The sequence below is a fragment of the Eucalyptus grandis genome, chromosome 5 (assembly GCF_016545825.1).
Source record: "Eucalyptus grandis isolate ANBG69807.140 chromosome 5, ASM1654582v1, whole genome shotgun sequence".
Classification (NCBI taxonomy): domain Eukaryota; kingdom Viridiplantae; phylum Streptophyta; class Magnoliopsida; order Myrtales; family Myrtaceae; genus Eucalyptus; species Eucalyptus grandis.
Window position 1 is genome coordinate 33,785,505 of NC_052616.1, and position 18,439 is coordinate 33,803,943.

At 41.4% G+C, this 18,439-nt stretch overlaps 1 protein-coding gene across 1 annotated transcript; it reads left to right on the forward strand.

Moving 5' to 3' along the window:
• Positions 1-13,522: 13,522 nt before the first annotated feature.
• Positions 13,523-18,439, forward strand: LOC104446713 (aquaporin NIP1-1). Its single transcript, XM_010060533.3, is given in 6 exon segments — positions 13,523-13,642; positions 13,891-14,115; positions 14,918-15,115; positions 15,746-15,807; positions 16,325-16,552; positions 18,217-18,439. Coding segments are annotated over 6 exon segments (1,056 nt in total).

Below are 18,439 nucleotides of genomic sequence, written 5' to 3' on the forward strand. Positions count from 1 at the left end.
AATATAGACGATTCACAAAACGCATGTCTTCCAAATTATGACATCCTAGATTTTCAATCCTGTTTTCTATTGAATAAATCAGGTTTTTCATTGACGCGTCTATAGGGCAGTTCTTAGAGCTGATCACTCTCGAGATAACTAGACTATCTGGAGAAGTCATTAAGGATTTTAAGGCAAATGGACTTGAGAATTTGACCAGGAATCGGCTGTTCGACTGTGTTCATCTACTGAGATCATTACGGCACATATGTAAATTAATTAGAGATCAGAGATAGGTCGGTTCGACAAAGATGTGTGGCTAATCGTGGGTGACACCACTAAATTGGAAAATTCTCATCGATCGACACTTTGATTTCTCTATCGTTTTGGTACCATGTGTTCGTATTTGAATTCTCAAGATTTTCACGACAACCGAGAGTTGCCAATGTATCGAATGGGTTTATTGTGGCTTGAAGAAAATCGATCGTGGGTCATTTACCCTATAAAGTTCTGAAAACTACCCGATAGCCTAGGTCACACTAAAAACACACCGATTGGAAATTAATAGCCAATTTGAGTTCGATTTTAGAAATTGAAAATTCTTTCATGTTACAATAAATTCTAGGAACGCGTGACTCGAGTCTCGGAAGATTTTTAAAACGACTGAAACTTTTTGGGAATAAGTCGGTTTAGGTGTTTTTGTGTAGAAAAGATTCGGGAATTGGTTTTAGTCGTAGATTTGAGATGCAAAATGGTTTATTAGGTGTGGAAAATTATCAATTTGATAATTGAAGTACCAATTGAAATTATCAGGATCAATTAAGGTTGAATTGAAGAGAAATGAGTCGCCAATTGAATTTAATGGAAGCCAAATTCGTAGCTCCACCTTTTCCCTAGCCAAATGGACCATTTGAGAGGTTGTATGGAGTGTTTGTGTGGCTCAATATCAACCATGGATTACTAGCTTCTTGGGCAAGCTTGGAGGACAAACCATTGGAAAAACAAGGCCAATGGGGCCCTTGTCTTCCCTCTCTCTTATCTTCTCTTCCTCTATTCTTTTTGGCCGGCCACACTTCCTCCTTCCCTTTATTTGTACGACCAATAGAAAGCAGAGGAGGAGATCAGCAACTGGAGCAGCTGGTTGGATGCCGCCGCCTCACGCGCGTCGTTCGTGCGCATCGCCTGCCCTCTCCGCCTTCAGCTGTGCCATCCAGCGATCTTGTTATCCAGTAGGCCCATTTGGAGTTTGTTCTTGGCCGTTTCTTCGTCGATAAACCTCCCTCTAGGCTTGGTTTGGCCTATTCTCTCATTCTCGAGCCTCACCGCACCAGGCCGAGTTGATTTCCTTCCATTTGCAGCCAAAACCAGCAACTTTTCTTATGGGTTTTTAGCAGGCTTCTAGGCCCGCTTTGTGGGTGTTCCGAGCCCCGAACCCTAGGCCCGTTTTGGAGTAAAACGTCCCCGGCAGTGTTCCCAATGTTTCAATCCGAGCGGATTGTAAAACGGGTGAGTTTAGCTCACTAATCCTCACTTAGTTTGCTAATGATGCTTAAGGATTGATTAATGTTAATTAAGCAAGATTATGTGATTAGATTAGAGTAGATTAGGGATTAATAGCTAATCGCAATGCATGTTAGGTGGTTAGACATAGTCATTAGGGAGTAGAAGTGCTATAATATTTATTGAATGTCTCTCGGGATTTTTCTTGACCCGTCGCAGGCTCCAATTAGGCATTATGGGCCTAAATTGGATTCATTGTAATTATTTATTAATTTTTATAATTATTTATTTATTTTTCGAAAATTAGGCTGGGATAGCCAACGACTGAAATTTTATGCTGATTGTCGTGGTGCAGTCCATATATTTATTTAAGCTCTACATTGTGTTGAATTGAATTGATTATGTAATTTGAGGAATTAATCTTAAATTGAGTTAAATTTGAATAATTGATTGGTAGATGGCCGAATATGATTATATAGCGCCAGTAATATTTTGATGGGCTATAAAGTGGAGAAAATTGTGAGAGTGAACTAAATATACTCTTGGCTAAGACTAATCGGGTATGATGTTATCAGGTATGTTAAAGTTAAGGAAGAATTAGATAGCATGTGGCTCGGTGATTAAGTACATCATCTTGGAAAAAACGGCACTTTAGAGAATGCACGTGGCTTGGTGAACGATACATCGTCTTGGCGAAAATGGCGCATTAGAGAATGCACGGGATCGGTGATCAGTATGTCACCTTGGCGAAAACAGTGCCTTAGAAAATGTGCGAGATCAGTGATTGGTACGTTGTCTTGGCGAAAACAGCGCCTGAGGGAATACACGTGGCTTGGTGACTAGTTATATACTATATGGAATATCATATAGTATGGATGGGAATGACCAAGAGATGGTCCGACTGATATGTAATCGACTAAGTCAATTGATCAATGCTTTGATCTGATGTCGTGAATTAATTGAATTGAAATGACCAGAAAATGGTGGGATTGACATGTAATCGACTAGGTCGATTTGATCAATGTTTCGATCTGTTATGATTGTTTGGGTGCCTATTTGAATTGTGACTTGCGGAGGTGGAATCTAAGGCTGAGGTAAGTCCTCCGACTTGTGTGTGCATAGGTAGCCCATAGTGTATTGGTTTACTAATTGGGTCTTAGTGGGTAGAACTCGTTGAGACGTTGTCTCACTAGTTATAATATAATCATTTCAGGCACGTATATGGTGGTACCTCTACCTCCTCCCATGTGTTTTGGTTTACCAAAGGAAATCATCAAACAGAAGTTCCACACGCCGATGCCGGGGCACATTGAAGGATTGGAGTACGTAATGGTGAAATCCATTATCTTGGTTGATGTGGGTAACCCCAGAAGGTGCCCTATCAATACTGGGCATGGTATCGATACTATAGCGATGGGCGAAGGGTGGGCCCGATACCGAAATTTGAGGTGCCTAGGTATGCTCTGGAAGTAGTGTATGGAGAGGGCATTGCAGAACCTAGAGGTGGAGAGGTGATTGGCCCGGTGACTCCCGATCTTGAAGGCCCAGTATCACCTGAGTATGCTGTGATAGGCTCTAATGGGAACGTGGAAGGAGGAGAGTTTGTCGAGTAGGAAGAGAACCTAGATGAGGACTCAGTGAAGGACTGAAACCCCACCCCTGTCTTTAGACTTTGTTGTTGAACAAGCTTGAGTAGGAATGGACTTAGTAGTTGATGTTGTATATATTTGCATAATGAATTACAATGTATATAAGTGTGTGGGTGTTTCCGGTTTTAAGTTTTTAATCCTACTATTCTATCCTATTATTTTATTGTCTAGGGATTTTATTTTATGCTTCTGCATGCGCATATGTAATGAGAGGGTCAGCAATGCGTCTTGGGACGTCGTTATTAATCGACTAGGTAAGGGATGGGCACGCGTTCGAGGATCGGGGCGTGACTTCCCCTTTTTATGGTATCAAAGCGAAGTTTAAGATTGGAGTGATAAAGAGCGATGGGTCTTGGGATAGTAGTGGGAAAGGCCTTTAAATTCATGTTGGTGCATGTCGTTGGTAATTGATTGGTAGAATTGTTTGTTATGTGTGGATCGTTTATCTTCTAATCCGGTGTGGATTTGGAAGACAAGTTTCGGTATAAAGGCTGAACCATGAGTGGTTAGGAGCTGAGAAATCCTAGTAAGAGGGTAGTAGCCTCTGTGACTTAGGGTATAACATCGACAAGGATTGGTGCCCGAGGTGGCTGAGCTTAAGCGCTGACTTAGGCCAACGCGAGTGTAAGAGTACCGCCGTAGGCTGGTACTAGTGTAGCAGTACTAAGCGATCCTAGGTTCGTCGGGATCGTTCAGGCACTAGTGTTCCTTGGGAACTGGTTGAGTTAGCCAGCTCTAGATCGAGCCGCTATTGCTGCCACATCTATTGAGGTCCAACCCGAATTGGTGGTCAGGTATCATACTTTAGTATCTGAGTCAAGATTCAGTACAGGTGGAAATGGAAATTGGTCAGGGAGAAGACCGAGGTCAAGATAAAAATATTCTATTCCACTTAATAGGAAGGGTGGGACAGTCAGGTCAATACCTAGTCAAATGGATCATGTTGTTTTTTCGCGTGATGACGGAGATCGGTCTTATGTTCTTCCTAGGACAAGAAATTATTTGGAATGTAGCCAACATGGATATTTGGTCAGAAGTGGTCCTAGCAGACCGAGGGGACAACCAGAAGGAGTGCATATTGTCACTTGATAAGAGATAGAAGACTCACCAGATGAGTGCCAAAAGTATGGAAGGAAGCGTAGATAAATTCAGTGTCTGGGTATGGCTAAAATGTGCTATGGTGATGACCAACATGGCCATCGGGTGAGGGATTGTTAGTGAAAATCTAAGTTAGTATAGACACCGCTACCCCAACTAGGACGCCACTAGAATGGTGAAGGGATATTGTTGACACCTAAATTTTCCCATTTTTCATTTAGGATTTAATTGTTTATAGAATAAGGAATTAGTCGTTTAAAAAAAATGAAAACATAAACAAAAAAAAAATAGAAAAAAGGAAGACATGGAAAGGGCCGAGCCAGATCTGGCCTTAGCCCGGCCCATGCCGCCTTCTCCTGCCTCCATCTTCGGTGAAACCCTAAAAACAGTGTAGGGAAGGAGTAAGACAAGGGGGCGGACAAAAGAGAGAGAGAGAGGGGGAGAGGAACATAGAGAGAACACATCAATAGAGAGGAGACGAAAAAGGAGGAAAACCCTGGGGGAGAAGAGAAAACAGGAATGGAAGGGAGGAGAGAGAGAGAGAGTTCGAGGTGAAGCGGTGGCATTGCCGCCACTGCCGCTGCCGCCGGCAGCGGCGCTCGACCAACGCCGACCCCGCCACCGCTAGACTCAGCAGCCCCCTCTCTGAGCGACGCCTCTTCGTCTAGCCCTCCGAATGCGCCCAATGCCTGATGACCGCACTCGCCTCTCCGTCGTGTTGTCGCACTCGCGCCACCGACGCGCCTCGCCTCAACGCCAGAAGCCGTCGCTCCTGCGCCCATTACAGTCACGACGACCTGATGCCTCCGCCCGCGATGACCTGCCGCGCTCTGGTCGCGAACCAACAATACTCGCTGTCGCTGCTCCCGACGCCAAACCAGTCGAAGATGAACCAGATCTGGGAGTAGATCGAACTCCGCTGCACCACTAGGCCGGTCGCCGGTCGCCGCCGCCGTCCCGCTCTAGTCGCCGTTCGAACCCCCGTTGCAGGCGACGCCGTCGCTCACCCATCACCGCCCTCAACCCGACGCCGTCCGAGTTGCCTCGCGATGGGCCACCGCCAAACGAGCCCCGCACCAGCCCTCGCCACGCGTTACCGCTCCTAGCCGCATCTCCGCCGAGTCACCACGTGCCGACGCCGCCGCCCGTCGTGCGCCCTTGTTTCGTCTCGAATCACCTTCGCCACCGCCGCCGCCAACGTCGCCAAGAAACCCTAGGTTTCGGCCAAAAGGAACGTGTCGAACACGAGTCGCGAACCGGGTAGGGTTTCGAGCTATTTGGGTCGGTTTTTAGGCTTTTAGGCTTTTAGGGATTTTTGGATTTGTGAGTTTGGGCTAACTTAGGTAGTGGGCTTCTTTTTCTTTTTTCTTTTTTTAAATAGAAAGTATTAGATCAGATTGGGCCCGTTGATTGGGCCTAATCCGAGCCAAGGCAAGGCCCTACCAAGTCGGGCCTTGCTTCCAAGCGGCAGTTCGGCGGCCTCATTTGGACCGAATCGGGTTCGGTCCCAATCGCGTTGACCGGGTTGGGTCGAAGCGAACTGACCCGATTCACCTTTTAAAATCAAAATTTAATTTTAAAATTTAAAAATATTTTCTTTAAAAACTTAAAAATTTAAAATTAAAATTTTTTCAAAATAATTTCGAAAAAAAAAAATAAATAAATTTAAATTTTTTAAAATTTTTTTAGAAAAATTAGAAATTAGTTATTTTCTTTAAAAAATTTAAAAAATTTAAAATTTAAAATTTCGAAAATCCAAAAATGATGGGGTTTGATTAGGACTTGCAATGTATTGCCATTTTAGCGTAATTAGACCTTTATGTGCTCGTATATTGATCATGTTGCATGTTTAATTTACATATTTTATTATGTCTGATTGCATGTGTTTAAATTTATTGCAATTAGGATCTTGATAGTTATGATTGCGCACTCGCATGATCACCTCATATGTTAGTGGATAAGTATAAAATCAATTCAAATTGCTCCAAAAATCATTTTGTTAAAATGAACAAGATTAGGTACCGAAAGGGCACTAATTGGTTAATTAGTGTAATTAAGTCCCCGAACCTAGATTCTCTGGTTGCGTAGGAAGTGAGGCATGCTCCCATGCCTCACTTGGTTTCTAGCCGACCCCAATAGGCTAGTGGCGACTCATTTTGTGCAAAATTCATGAAAAATATCCATACGTCACGCGAGGTATGGGCTTGGGAGAGCCCGCACCCAATCATAGGCCTTAGGCCCGTCATTTGGGCAATACCCCTAAACCTGTTCCCTCCCCTCGAGGGTAGGTTGCGACAGACATGAATGGAACCAACCCTACCCCAATCAGAAGAAGAATGTTCATGGGGAGATTTTATCAGAGTAGCACAACAAAGCCTTGGATTGCGTTTGTAGAATTTCGATTAGTTGAAATAAAGTGGAAGAAAGGGGAAACACTAGCTATAGTCGGGTTTGACTAGTTACCGAGATATAATTTGGACGCCACATGAATAGAATGGGCTCATAGAGCGTCTTGTGGTAATGAATTATGGTCATAGAGTAATCCAGCTTAGTCCAGTAGCATGTGAAAGTGTCGAGGTTATTGGGAGTCGAAAAGATTCTTCGATTTCATTAATCTCATTGGTTGAAGACAACCCGTTTATTAGATGGAGGTTGCCAAGGTTGCTTGGCGATTGTATAGGTAGGACAGATTGGACAACTGAAGGTTGAGGACATCGCAATAGTCTAAGAATTTCTAGATCTATTGTCAAAAAGGAATTGTCCGGCCTATCGTCAGAAAAATGAGATAGAACTTATGATCGAGTTAACAAATGGGACGGAGCCACTCTCTAAGGCTTCTTACTGGTTGTTGTTGCCTAAATTGATAGAACCAAAGATGTAGATGTGAGGATTGATGAATGAGGAATTCATGCATATCAGTGTATCACTTTAGGGAACATCGGTTTTGTGGTGAGAGAAAGAAAGATGGTTCGTTGCAATTATGCATCGACCATCATCAACTCAATTAGGTGACGAGCAAGGACAAGTGTTCATTGCTGAAGATCGACAAAGTATGTGACCAATTACAAAAAGTGTCGATACTTTCAAATATTGACTTGAGGTCAGGTTATCATCAATGGAGAACCAGGAAGGAGGTTATACCAAAGATAGTGTTTTGTACTCGATTTGGTCCTTGTTAGTGCAATGTAATGCCATTGGGTTTGATGAATGTTCCAACTGCTGTTATGGATTTAACAAATCGAGTGTTCCAAAGAATTTCTAGATCAGTTGCGATCGTGTCATGTAATGATATTCTGGTGTATTTGAGGAATGCTAAGGAGCACGAGAGATGTTTGAGAATGGTGAAGGAATCTCCATGAACCCAGTCAAGATCAAATCAGTTATTAGTGGAACAAGACCGATAACAGTATTAGAGATCAGAAACCATTTGAGTTGGACAAGTCACTACAGGAGATTCGTGGAAGGAATCTCAACATCAGTGTCACCATTAACTCGACTCTTGAAGAAAGGAGAGAAGTTCATATGAACAGACAAGTGTGAGGATAATTCCCAAGAGCTTAAGTAGAAGTTGACTACCACACTTGTGTTGACCATTTCTTATGTTTTGGAGGATGTGGAATTTATAGTGGTAGAGTGTTACATACGCGTCCCATCAGTTGATACTCTATGAGTTCAATTACTTGGCACGTAACTTGGAACTCGTAGCAATAATTTTTGCTCTAAAATATTTGAAGATGTTACCTGTGTGGAGAAAGACTCCGGATCTTTGTGGAAGGCTAAAGTCTCAAAGTTTTTATTTTCTCAAAAAGACTTGAATATGAGACAGTGTTATGAGTTAGAATTTTGGAAGAATTGTGATTGTGATGTCCTATATCGCCCTGGAAAGACGAATTAAATCGCAAGTGCACTGAGTTAAAGATCTTTTGCACAGATGGCGAACAAAAAGTGGAATGTACTCGAGAGAGCTCGAGATTCGATTTTCAAATTTGAAATAGGCCACATTTCGAATTTTATGGCCACCTTCAGAATTGAACCGGAAGTCTAGTTTAGGATTAAGACGTTTCGGTTGACAGATCGAAATGTTCAAAAATCCTACAAGAGAATACTGGTAAGGGAAAGATTGACTTTTAAATTTCGGAAGATGGAATGTCGAAGTATCGTGGGTGATGATAGATGTCAAAGAGTACGGAACTTGAGGAGAAGACCCTGTTAGGAATTTCACTATAGTGTTGCAGTATTTGACTTGACTATACAAAGTAGGTTGGAATCGGCGTCAGCCCGGTTAGTAGGCCGCTATAAAGATAGATGTCATCGGACAGGTTACGAGTGTTAGATGTGACAGTAAGTGGAAGTTCATTAATGCAAACCGAGAAGACTTTTACAACCTCTCGAGATTTCCGAGTGGGAATGGATGTACGTCACATTAGATTTTGTGACAGGCTTACTGATGAGTCAGAAGGGTAATAATTCCATTTGGGGTTGTGGTCGATAAATTGATGAAGTTGGCTCACTTCTTGATAGTACGAAAGGATCTAGGCTTAGGCAGACATGCAAAGTTGTATGTGCGCCATATAGTTTATCTACATGGAATGTTAGTGACGGATCTATATCAAATCTAGATAAGATGGTTCCTATTGAAACTTGCATAATAGAGTGTGCAAAACTTCAGTTACGGAGATAAAGCCAGAGAAAGAAAGATCATAGGCCTAGAGTCAATTCAGCAGTCAATTATTGCAGTTGCCGTGATCAGAATCAAATTAAGGACCGCTTAAAGCCGCCAAAAGAGTTGTATCGTTAGGCATTGAAGGCCCTTAGAGTTCCAAAATGGTTATTATATCTTTTTAAAGGTGTCACCAATGAGGGATATCTTGCGCCTTAGCAAGGAGGAGAAAAATTAAAACTGAGGTACGTAGGTTCCTTTGAAATTCTGAAAAGAATCAAAATCCTAACCTATCGTCTTGCGTTGTCGCCGAGGTAGGCACAAGTCGATGACGTCTTTCATGTGTCGAGGTTGAGGACATATGAACCTAACCTGACCCACCTGCTAAATTTTGAAGAATTAGACGTGGACGACAAAGTGTCGTACTTAGAAAGCCCGGTTCAGATCGTGACTTGGAAAGATCGAATTCGGTGAACCAAGAGAGTCCCCTTGTTCAAAGTGGTCTGACAACGCCACAATATTGAAGAAGTAACCAAGGAAAGTGAGAATAGATGAGCCGACGATACCCCCATCTTTTTGTTTAAGGATTGGTAAAGGTTTAAATTTCAAGGACGGAATTTTTATAAGAGGGGAAGAGTTGTGACATCCTAGATTTTCAACCCTGTTTTCTACTGAATAAATTGGGCTTTTCATTGATGTGTTCACAGGGCTGTTCTCAGAGCTGATCACTCTCAAGATAACTAGACTATCCGGAGAGAAGCCATTAAGGATTTTCAGGCAAATAGACTTGATAATTTGACCAAGAATCAGCTGCTCAATCATGTTCATCTGCTGAGATCATTACGGCACATATGTAAATAGGTCGGTTCGACAGAGATGTGTGGCTAATCGTGAGTGACACCACTAAATTGGAAAATTCTCAACAACCGACACTAGACCGATTTCTCTATTGTTTTGATACCTCGTGTCCATATTTGAATTCTTGAGATTTTCGCGACAACCGAGAGTCGCCAATGTATCTAGTGAGTTCATTGTGATTCGAAGAAAATCGACCACATGTCATTTGCTCTAAAAAGTTTTGAAAACTACTCAGTAGCTTAAATCACGCTAAAAACATGTCGATTGAATATTAACCATCGATTTGAGTCCGATTTTAGAAATTGAAGATTCTTTCATGTCGCAATAAATTCTATGACCCACGACTCAGTCTCAGAAGATTTTTTTTGATAATTGAGACTTTTTGGGAAAAAAGTTGGTTTATGACCGTTTTGTGCAGAAAAGGCTGGGGATTGGTTTTAGTCGCACATTTGAGATGCAAAATGGTTTATTAGATGAGGAAAATTATAAATTTGATAATTGAAGTACCAATTGAAATTATGAGGATCAATTGAAGTTGAATTGAAGAGAAATGAGTGGCCAATTGAAGCCAATGGAAGCTAAATTCGTAGCTCTCCCTTTTTCCCTAGTCAAATGGACCATTTGAGAAGTTGTATGGAGTGTTTGTGTAGCTCAATCTCAACCATGAATTGCTAGCTTCTTGGGCAAGCTTGGAGGGGGACAAACCATTGGAAAAACAAGGCCAATGGGGCCCTTGTCTCCCCTCTCTTATCTTCTCTTCCTTTATTCTTTTTGGCCGGCCACACTTCCTCCTTCCCTTCATTTGTGTGACTAGTAGCAGTAGAGGAGGAGGTAAGCAATCGGAGCAACCGCCTTAATGCCGCCGCCTCACGAGTACTGTCCGTGAGCACTGCCTGCCCTCTTTGCCTTTAGCCGCGCCATCTAGCCATCCCGCTGTCCAACAGGCCCATTTAGAGTTCGTTCTTGGCCGTTTCTTCATTGGTAAACCTCCCTCTAGGCTCCGTTTGACCTATTCTCTCATTCCCGAGCCTCACCGCACCAAGCTAAGCTGATTTCCTTCCATTTGTAGCCAGGATCAGCAACTTTTCTTGTGGGTTTTCAGCAAGCTTCTAGGTCCATTTTGTGAGTGTTCCAGGCCTCGAACCCTAGGCCTGCTTTGGAGTTAAACGCCACCTGCGGCATTCCCGATGTTTCAATCCGAGCGGATTGTAAAACGGGTGAGTTTAGTTCACTAATCATCTCATAGTTTGCTAATGATGCTTAAGGATTGATTAGTGTTAATTAAGTAGGATTAGGTGGTTAGATTAGAGTAGATTAGTGATTATTAGTGAATCGTAATGCATGTTAGGTGGTTAGACATAGTCATTAAGGAGTAGAAGTGCTATAGTATTTATTGAATGTCTCTTGGGATTTTTCCTGACTTGTCTCGGGCTCCAATTAGGCATACGAGCCTAAATTAGATTTGTTGTAATTTTTTATTAATCTTTATAATTAATTAATTAATTAATTTTTTTTTTCGGAAATTAGGCCGGGATAGTCAACAACCGAAATTTTATGCTGATTGTCATGGTGCAGTCCATTTATTTATTTGAGTTCTACGTTGTGTTGAATTGAATTGGTTATTCGATTTGAGGAATTAATCCTAAATTGAGTTAAATTTGAATAATTGATTGGTAGATGGACAAGTATGATTATATAGCGCCAGTAATATTTTGATGGGTAAAAGTGGAGAAAATTGTGAGAGTGAACTGAATATACTCTTGACTAAGACCAGTCGGGTACAATGTTATCGAGTATGTTAAAGTTAAGGAAGAATTAGGTAGTACGTGGCTAGGTGATTAAGTACATCACCTTGGCGAAAACGGCACTAGAGAGAGAATGCACGTGACTTATGGACATATGTGGCTCGGTGATTAAGTATATCATCTTGGCAAAAATGGCGCTTTAGAGAATGCATGTGGCTCGGTGAACGATATGTTGTCTTGGTGAAAATGGCGCCTTAGAGAATACACGGGGTCGGTGATTGGTACGTCATCTTGGCGAAAACGGCACCTTACAAAATGTGCGGGATCAGTGATTGGTATGTTGTCTTGGCAAAAACAGCGCCTGAGGGAATGCACATGGCTTGGTGACTATTTATATATTATTTGGAATATTATATAGTATGGATGGGAATGACCAAGAGATGGTCCAACTGACATGTAATCAATTAAGTCGATTGATCAATACTTTGATCTGATGTCGTGAATTGATTCAATTAAAATGACCGAGAAATGGTCGGATTGACATGTAATTGACTAGGTCAATTTGATCGATGTTTTGATTTGTTGTGATTGTTTGGGTGCCTATTTGAATTGTACTGACTTGTAGGTAGAAACTAAGGCCAAGGTAAGTCCTCTGACCTGTGTGTGCTTAAGCAGCCCATAGTGTATTGGTTTACTAATCGGGTCTTAATGGGTATAACTCATTGAGACGTTGTCTCATTGGTTATTATATAACCATTTCAGGCTCGTATATGGTAGTACCTCTACCTCCTCCCATGTGTTTTGGTTTACCGGAGGAAATCATCGAACATAAGTTCCATGCATTGATGCCGGGGAACATCGAAGGATTGGAGTACATAATGGTGAAATCCATTATCTGGGTTGATGTGGGTAAACCCCAGAAGGTGCCCCATCAATACCAGGCATGGTATCGATACTATAGCGATGGGTGAAGGGTGGGCTCGGTACTGGAATTTGAGGTGCCTAGGTATGCTTTGGAAGTAGTGTATGGAGAGGGCATTGCAGAACCCAGAGGTGGAGAGGTGATTGACCCTGTGACTCCCGATCTTGAAGGCCCAGTATCACCTGAGTATGCTGCAATAGGCTCCAACGGGAACGTGGAAGGAGGAGAGTTTGTCGAGCAGGAAGAGAACCCATATGAGGACTCAGCGAAATACTAAAACCCCACCCCTGTCTTTAGATTTCTTTGTTAAACAAGCTTGAGTAAGACCGGACTTAGTAGTTGATCTTGTATATATTTGCATAATGAATAGCAATGTATATAAGTGTGTGGGTGTTTACGGTTTCAAGTTTTTAATCCTACTATTATATCCCATTGTTTTATTGTCTAGGGATTCTATTTTATGCTTCCCCATGCGCATATGTAATGAGAGGCTCAGCAATGCGTCCTGGGACATCGCTATTAATCGACCAGGTGAGGGATGGGCACGTGTTTGAGAATTGGGGTGTGACACAAATAAATCTATTTTGCCCCCTTAGTCCCATAATAGGACAAAGCAAATATCTAGTTTCCTAGATACTCAAAAACACCCGCCAATTATAGCCTAACCCAAGATTGACTCACATTCAAAGATAGGTCAAATAACATATCAAGTTCCAATCTCAAAACCGATAATGCCAACCACAAATAGGCATCAAATCCAGGAATTTGCCCAAATTATAAATCTAATTTGTGCCTTACTCTATTTCAGCTTGAGGGGGATAAATCGATCTCCAGTGCCACGTCTGTTCACAAGTCATCATCCTTTTTCCACGTCGCATTTTTTTGAGGTCTCTACTTAGGAAAAACAAATTTAGAAGCGTGATAAATCCTTTTAGAAATCCAAGCTGTCATACACAATCTTAATCCACATCGATCTCTCTCAGGTACAAGTATAAATAGGGCCTGCTTCTTTTCAAATGCCACACGGTTCGAACGCATACCGGCGAATTCTCTCCCCTTCTGGTCAATCCTGAAAAGCTGCCGTTTGCTCCTTACCTTGAATTTGCAGAAAATGGCAGATCAGACCAGTGGGAGCAATGGAGACGGTGAAGTTGTCTTGGAAATAAGAGACAATTCCAGAATCAAGCAAGAGATCAAATGCATGATGTTCTCTTTTCCCTTTATTCAAAAGGTTACTTTCGTTCTAATGGAGACTCTTTTTCCCCCCAAACCCTACCTTCTCGTCTCCTTTTTTGTTTTTTACTTTCTTTTTCGCGTGTTCACTTAAAATATAAATGTTCATCAAGAATCTTTTGAGGTGCACATATTGTGTACTGCACTGCCATGGCAGTTAGACTCCTCAAACTTATAATAATATGCAGAGAATTTAGGACTTTCGGTACGAAAAGGTTTGATCCCAAATTACTCAAAATGTTGCAGTTGATCGCGGAGGTCTTTGGGACGTACTTCTTGATATTCGCCGGTTGCGGGTCGGTGGCGGTGAACTTGGACAACGAAAAGGTGGTGACGCTTCCAGGGATATCGATGGTGTGGGGTTTGGCGGTGATGGTGTTGGTGTACTCGGTCGGGCACATCTCCGGCGCCCATTTCAACCCGGCCGTCACCATTGCTTTCGCCACCTGCAGGAGGTTTCCATGGAATGAGGTGCGATCATATCTCTTCGGAAGTCCAAGCTCCTAACTATTTTTGTCAATCTTCCTTTTAAAATAGGTGAACCATAATGCAAAACAATTTGGGATCAATATCTATTGGCTATTTCAACTGTTATGACAATCATGAAATACATTATTTTGCATTGATTATTGCAACAATTTTGTAAGGGCTCGATTTATAAATATCAAGCCGGTTGGTTTAATTTGTTCTTTACCAACCCCTCTTTCATTTGCCTAAATATAAAACCTCAAACTACAATCCAACATATATTCCGAAACAAGACATTCGCTCCCCTCCTTCCTTCCTTTGCTGTGTTTTCCATATAATTTTGTTGTATGTATTTCCTCTATTATCAAGTACAAACCTTAAAGGATAGCCGCTAAATAGTTCCTTGAATAATGTTTGCACAATTCGGACAGTTTGATTTATTTTAATCAATCTGAGTCACATGTGTAGAATATAAAACATCCTTTTAACTTTAAAAAAAAAGGAAAAAAAATATAAAAGTAAATATATCCAAATTCCACTTGTCGGATATAGGCCTATCTGGAAAACTTGGGTTTGATCACATGATGCTAAGCAGCCACCGATTTTAGACCTTTACGGATCCAACTTTTTCAATCAAAGATTTATATAGATCTCTTGTGGGTTCATTCGTTTGCAATCTCATTTTTCCTTTCTAAATCTTGATCGGCAAAAGCATTAGTTTAAGCAATTAACGGAGATTTTTTTTTTTAATTTTTTTTGCTAAGCTAAACTTTCCTCTTGGCTGCATTTTGTTCTTGGCGTGTAGGTGCTTCCCTATATAACGGCGCAAGTTATTGGATCGACATTGGCGTGCGGGACGCTGCGGTTGCTCTTCACCGGAAAGCTCAATCATTTCGTGGGGACACAACCGGCCGGTTCGGATGTGCAAGCGTTCGTCTTTGAGTTCATCATCACTTTTTACCTCATGTTCATCGTCTCCGGCGTTGGCACGGACAATAGAGCAGTGAGTTCTAACTTCTTTCTTTGAATTACCTGCTGTTTATTGGGGAAATTTCAATGGACATTCCTGGACAAGTAAAATTTAATGCACAATCCCTTCAAGAAGTGGCCAGATATGAAAATCTTAAAGAAACAGATAAGATTAGTTAGAAATTACGTGAAATTCTCATCGACATGGAAAATAATAAATGCATTTTGCACATAGTACCTAGAGGCCAGAAGACAGCGGCCCCTACCAGCAATGCCAGGCTATCCTAACAAAAGGGTCAACCCACTTCTAAGTTCTTACAAGGCTAGTCAGTTGTGTTCATGTGTCATATTTGAATTTTATAATCAAATAGAGATTCGTGTCATAGGAAGACGTAATACTTTTGTTAATTGTGCTGTACAACTTATTATGCTAAATTCGTGTATGCTTCTGGAGTTCGCCGAATAATCATGTTAACGTGTCGGACATAGTTGCTCTTCAAGGGATATGAAGAAGATTTTGACGAGCAAGAGGTGATACTCGGAAAGTATAGACATCCTTAACATCATCCTAAGCAAATGGGACATTATTGAATGAGGAAAAAGATTCATTTTAAATATTAATCGAAGCTAATATTAGTTAATTAATGTTTTGCGATTGGTGCAGATAGGAGAATTCGCCGGTCTTGCTGTCGGTGCAACCGTCTTGCTCAACGTGTTGTTTGCAGGGTAATGATTTCTTCTTCTTATTTGACCATGATTATTTAAATTATTATATTGCGTAAACCGTCTCGATATTAAAATTACTATTTTTGGGCGGCACAAAATAAGAAGCTTTTTGCTATGATATTCTAACAAATAGAATAAAAGAATATTTACAATGTAAAAAATGTAAAATTTGCAACGTCCTTAATCAAGTAAGATGAATAGTATGTGATTGACTACATCTTTTAAATAAACAATTTCATAACATATGGCTTTTATCTTATAATATGTTGCTGTTCCAAATAATTATTTAAGTATTAAAGGTACATCTTTAACGAAAATGCCATCCTCAACCTTTTCTCAAGTAACTCTTCCGCCGTCAATTTAAAAGAAAGTTATCTGAATAACGGGTATCATTTTTCCAAATAATTGGCTGTCAACCTTTCTTTTGCTACGACACAAAGTATGAATTTGGGCAGAAATTAGGGATTCCGTGATGATTATTTTATGATTATTTTTCTTTCATCTGATGGTGGTTTAGGCCAATAACGGGAGCATCAATGAACCCGGCAAGGAGCTTGGGTCCGGCGATAGTGTCTCATCATTACGCCAAGCTGTGGATCTACATCGTGGCACCAATAGTCGGGGCAATTTCTGGGGCATGGGTCTACAACCTGATGCGGTTCACCGACAAGCCCATCCGAGAAATCACCGGGTCGTTCCTCCGGAGCTCCGCTTGAACCCCTTCTCTCTTTGACTCAACATTGAAGTCAAACTCCTTTTTTTGTTCTCCTTTTCTCTCTCTTGATTTTGTTCTTGATGTACGCATCCATAGTGTAAAGGGTTTAGTTTTCCAAATTCAATTGATGGTTTGTTTTGTTCCCTCTCCCTGTCTCTCTTTCTCTCTCTGTCTCTCTTGTTTTTTATACTTGGAAGAGAGCTTCTTTGATTGTGAACGTTGATGGGTAGGTTACGAAAATAAATATCTTTACACATGGTAAGAATGAATTAACTTTCATGTAATGTGGTAAAAAAATAAGATCTTAGAAGAATATAAAATCGGTGACTTGTAGAAGACCGAAAAAATTATTCAATCAGTTCTAAATAAGGATATGAAAATATACCAAATTGGACCGAAAATCGCTAGAAACAGAACAAATTGGTTCCAGGTATGAAACCACCCACCTAGACTGGACTGGTGTGTGCATATTAATTTTTATGTTTTAAAAACTCTAATTCTGTAATTACTAATTCTAGCTCTCACGCTCCTTAGCCCTTGCCTCTCTAAAAGAACCCTAATTCCTTTCATCTCTCTCGCAGTCTTGCTCTCTCCCTCTCTCTCGCGGCTTGCACTCATGCTTTCTCCCGCAGCTCGTGAGTCGTTTTGCCCGATCTAATTTTCTCATTCAAGCCCGTATAATACATTTAATCCTTTCCGCAATCTCCTATTTCACTAAAAAGAAGAAAAAAAATGTCTAGAGACATTTCTCTTTCCTTTGTGTTGGTGCGTTGTACCTCATGCTTCAAGATGCAAATTACAATCTACGGGATTGGGAGAAAGTCTCGATTGCACGCAACTTTCATAGAGGAAGAAACCTTCCATTCTAAGGGGTCATTCCGCTAGGCTCAAAGTTAGGCATGCAGAAAGATGTTGTGCAACTGAAGCAACACATCGCTCAAGTGTTGAAATAGAAATTCGGTACCGAAAAAGAGAAATAGAAATTTGGTACCGAAAAAGAGGCCGAGGGAGACTACAACTACATAATTTTGCAAATGTTTTCATTTTGCTTCATAAAATCTCAGAAAAAGACCTCCGGATAAAGTCTTGGGAAACATCTTATGAGGTCTTTACACAAACATATTAAGAGAAGTCCATAAATGTTCATCTTGGCAATGTGATGCACACGTAAAGATAAAAACTTACGTCTTCTGTCGTGGAATGGAGGACTGTTATGTCGTGGCTGATCTCTTGTCTACAGTTTCGAGACAAGAGACAATGATCTTTGAGGACATTGTAGGAGGACGAAGAACGTACCTTTTGACTTTGCATTGGACTACGATGAATCAAGCCGTATGCTTGCGAGTATGAGAGATGGGTAATTTCAATAATCATCTCTTCTCAAATAAGTTCAAATCAGAGCAAAATCAGTAAGGACCACAATGAGCCAAGCAAAATCAATGCTTGCCAAAATGAACCCGTGAGTTGGCACCGACTTCAACTACTCCGTCGAACCGTACTCAGGTGGCGACCAAGAGGACATTGGTGAACCCAAAGCCGAAGGGGTGACCACTGAGATGGCCATGTTCGGTCACAATCTAGGGCCTCAAGAAGGAGTTGGTCTCCAAGTTCTCTCGCTTGAGCTCTTTCGCAGCCTTGCTGAATTTCTCGAGGCACTCTTTGCAAAAAACAAGCTGGTGCATGACGTGCTCCAGATTGCAGGACTTGCACCACATGAACTCGCTCGATGACTCGGTCTCATCTGGAAGAAGTGCGCCCAGTCCCGGCATTTTGCCTAGTGAACCAGAGTCGATGACTAGTCAGTGGGGTTCAAGAGAGCTACATCACTTGCAAAACCTCTCGAATGCGTGGTGGAGTTTTGGGTTGTTTTTGGCCATTGTGTTTTGGTTGTGGGTTTGTTTCTCGGATCTGGAATGA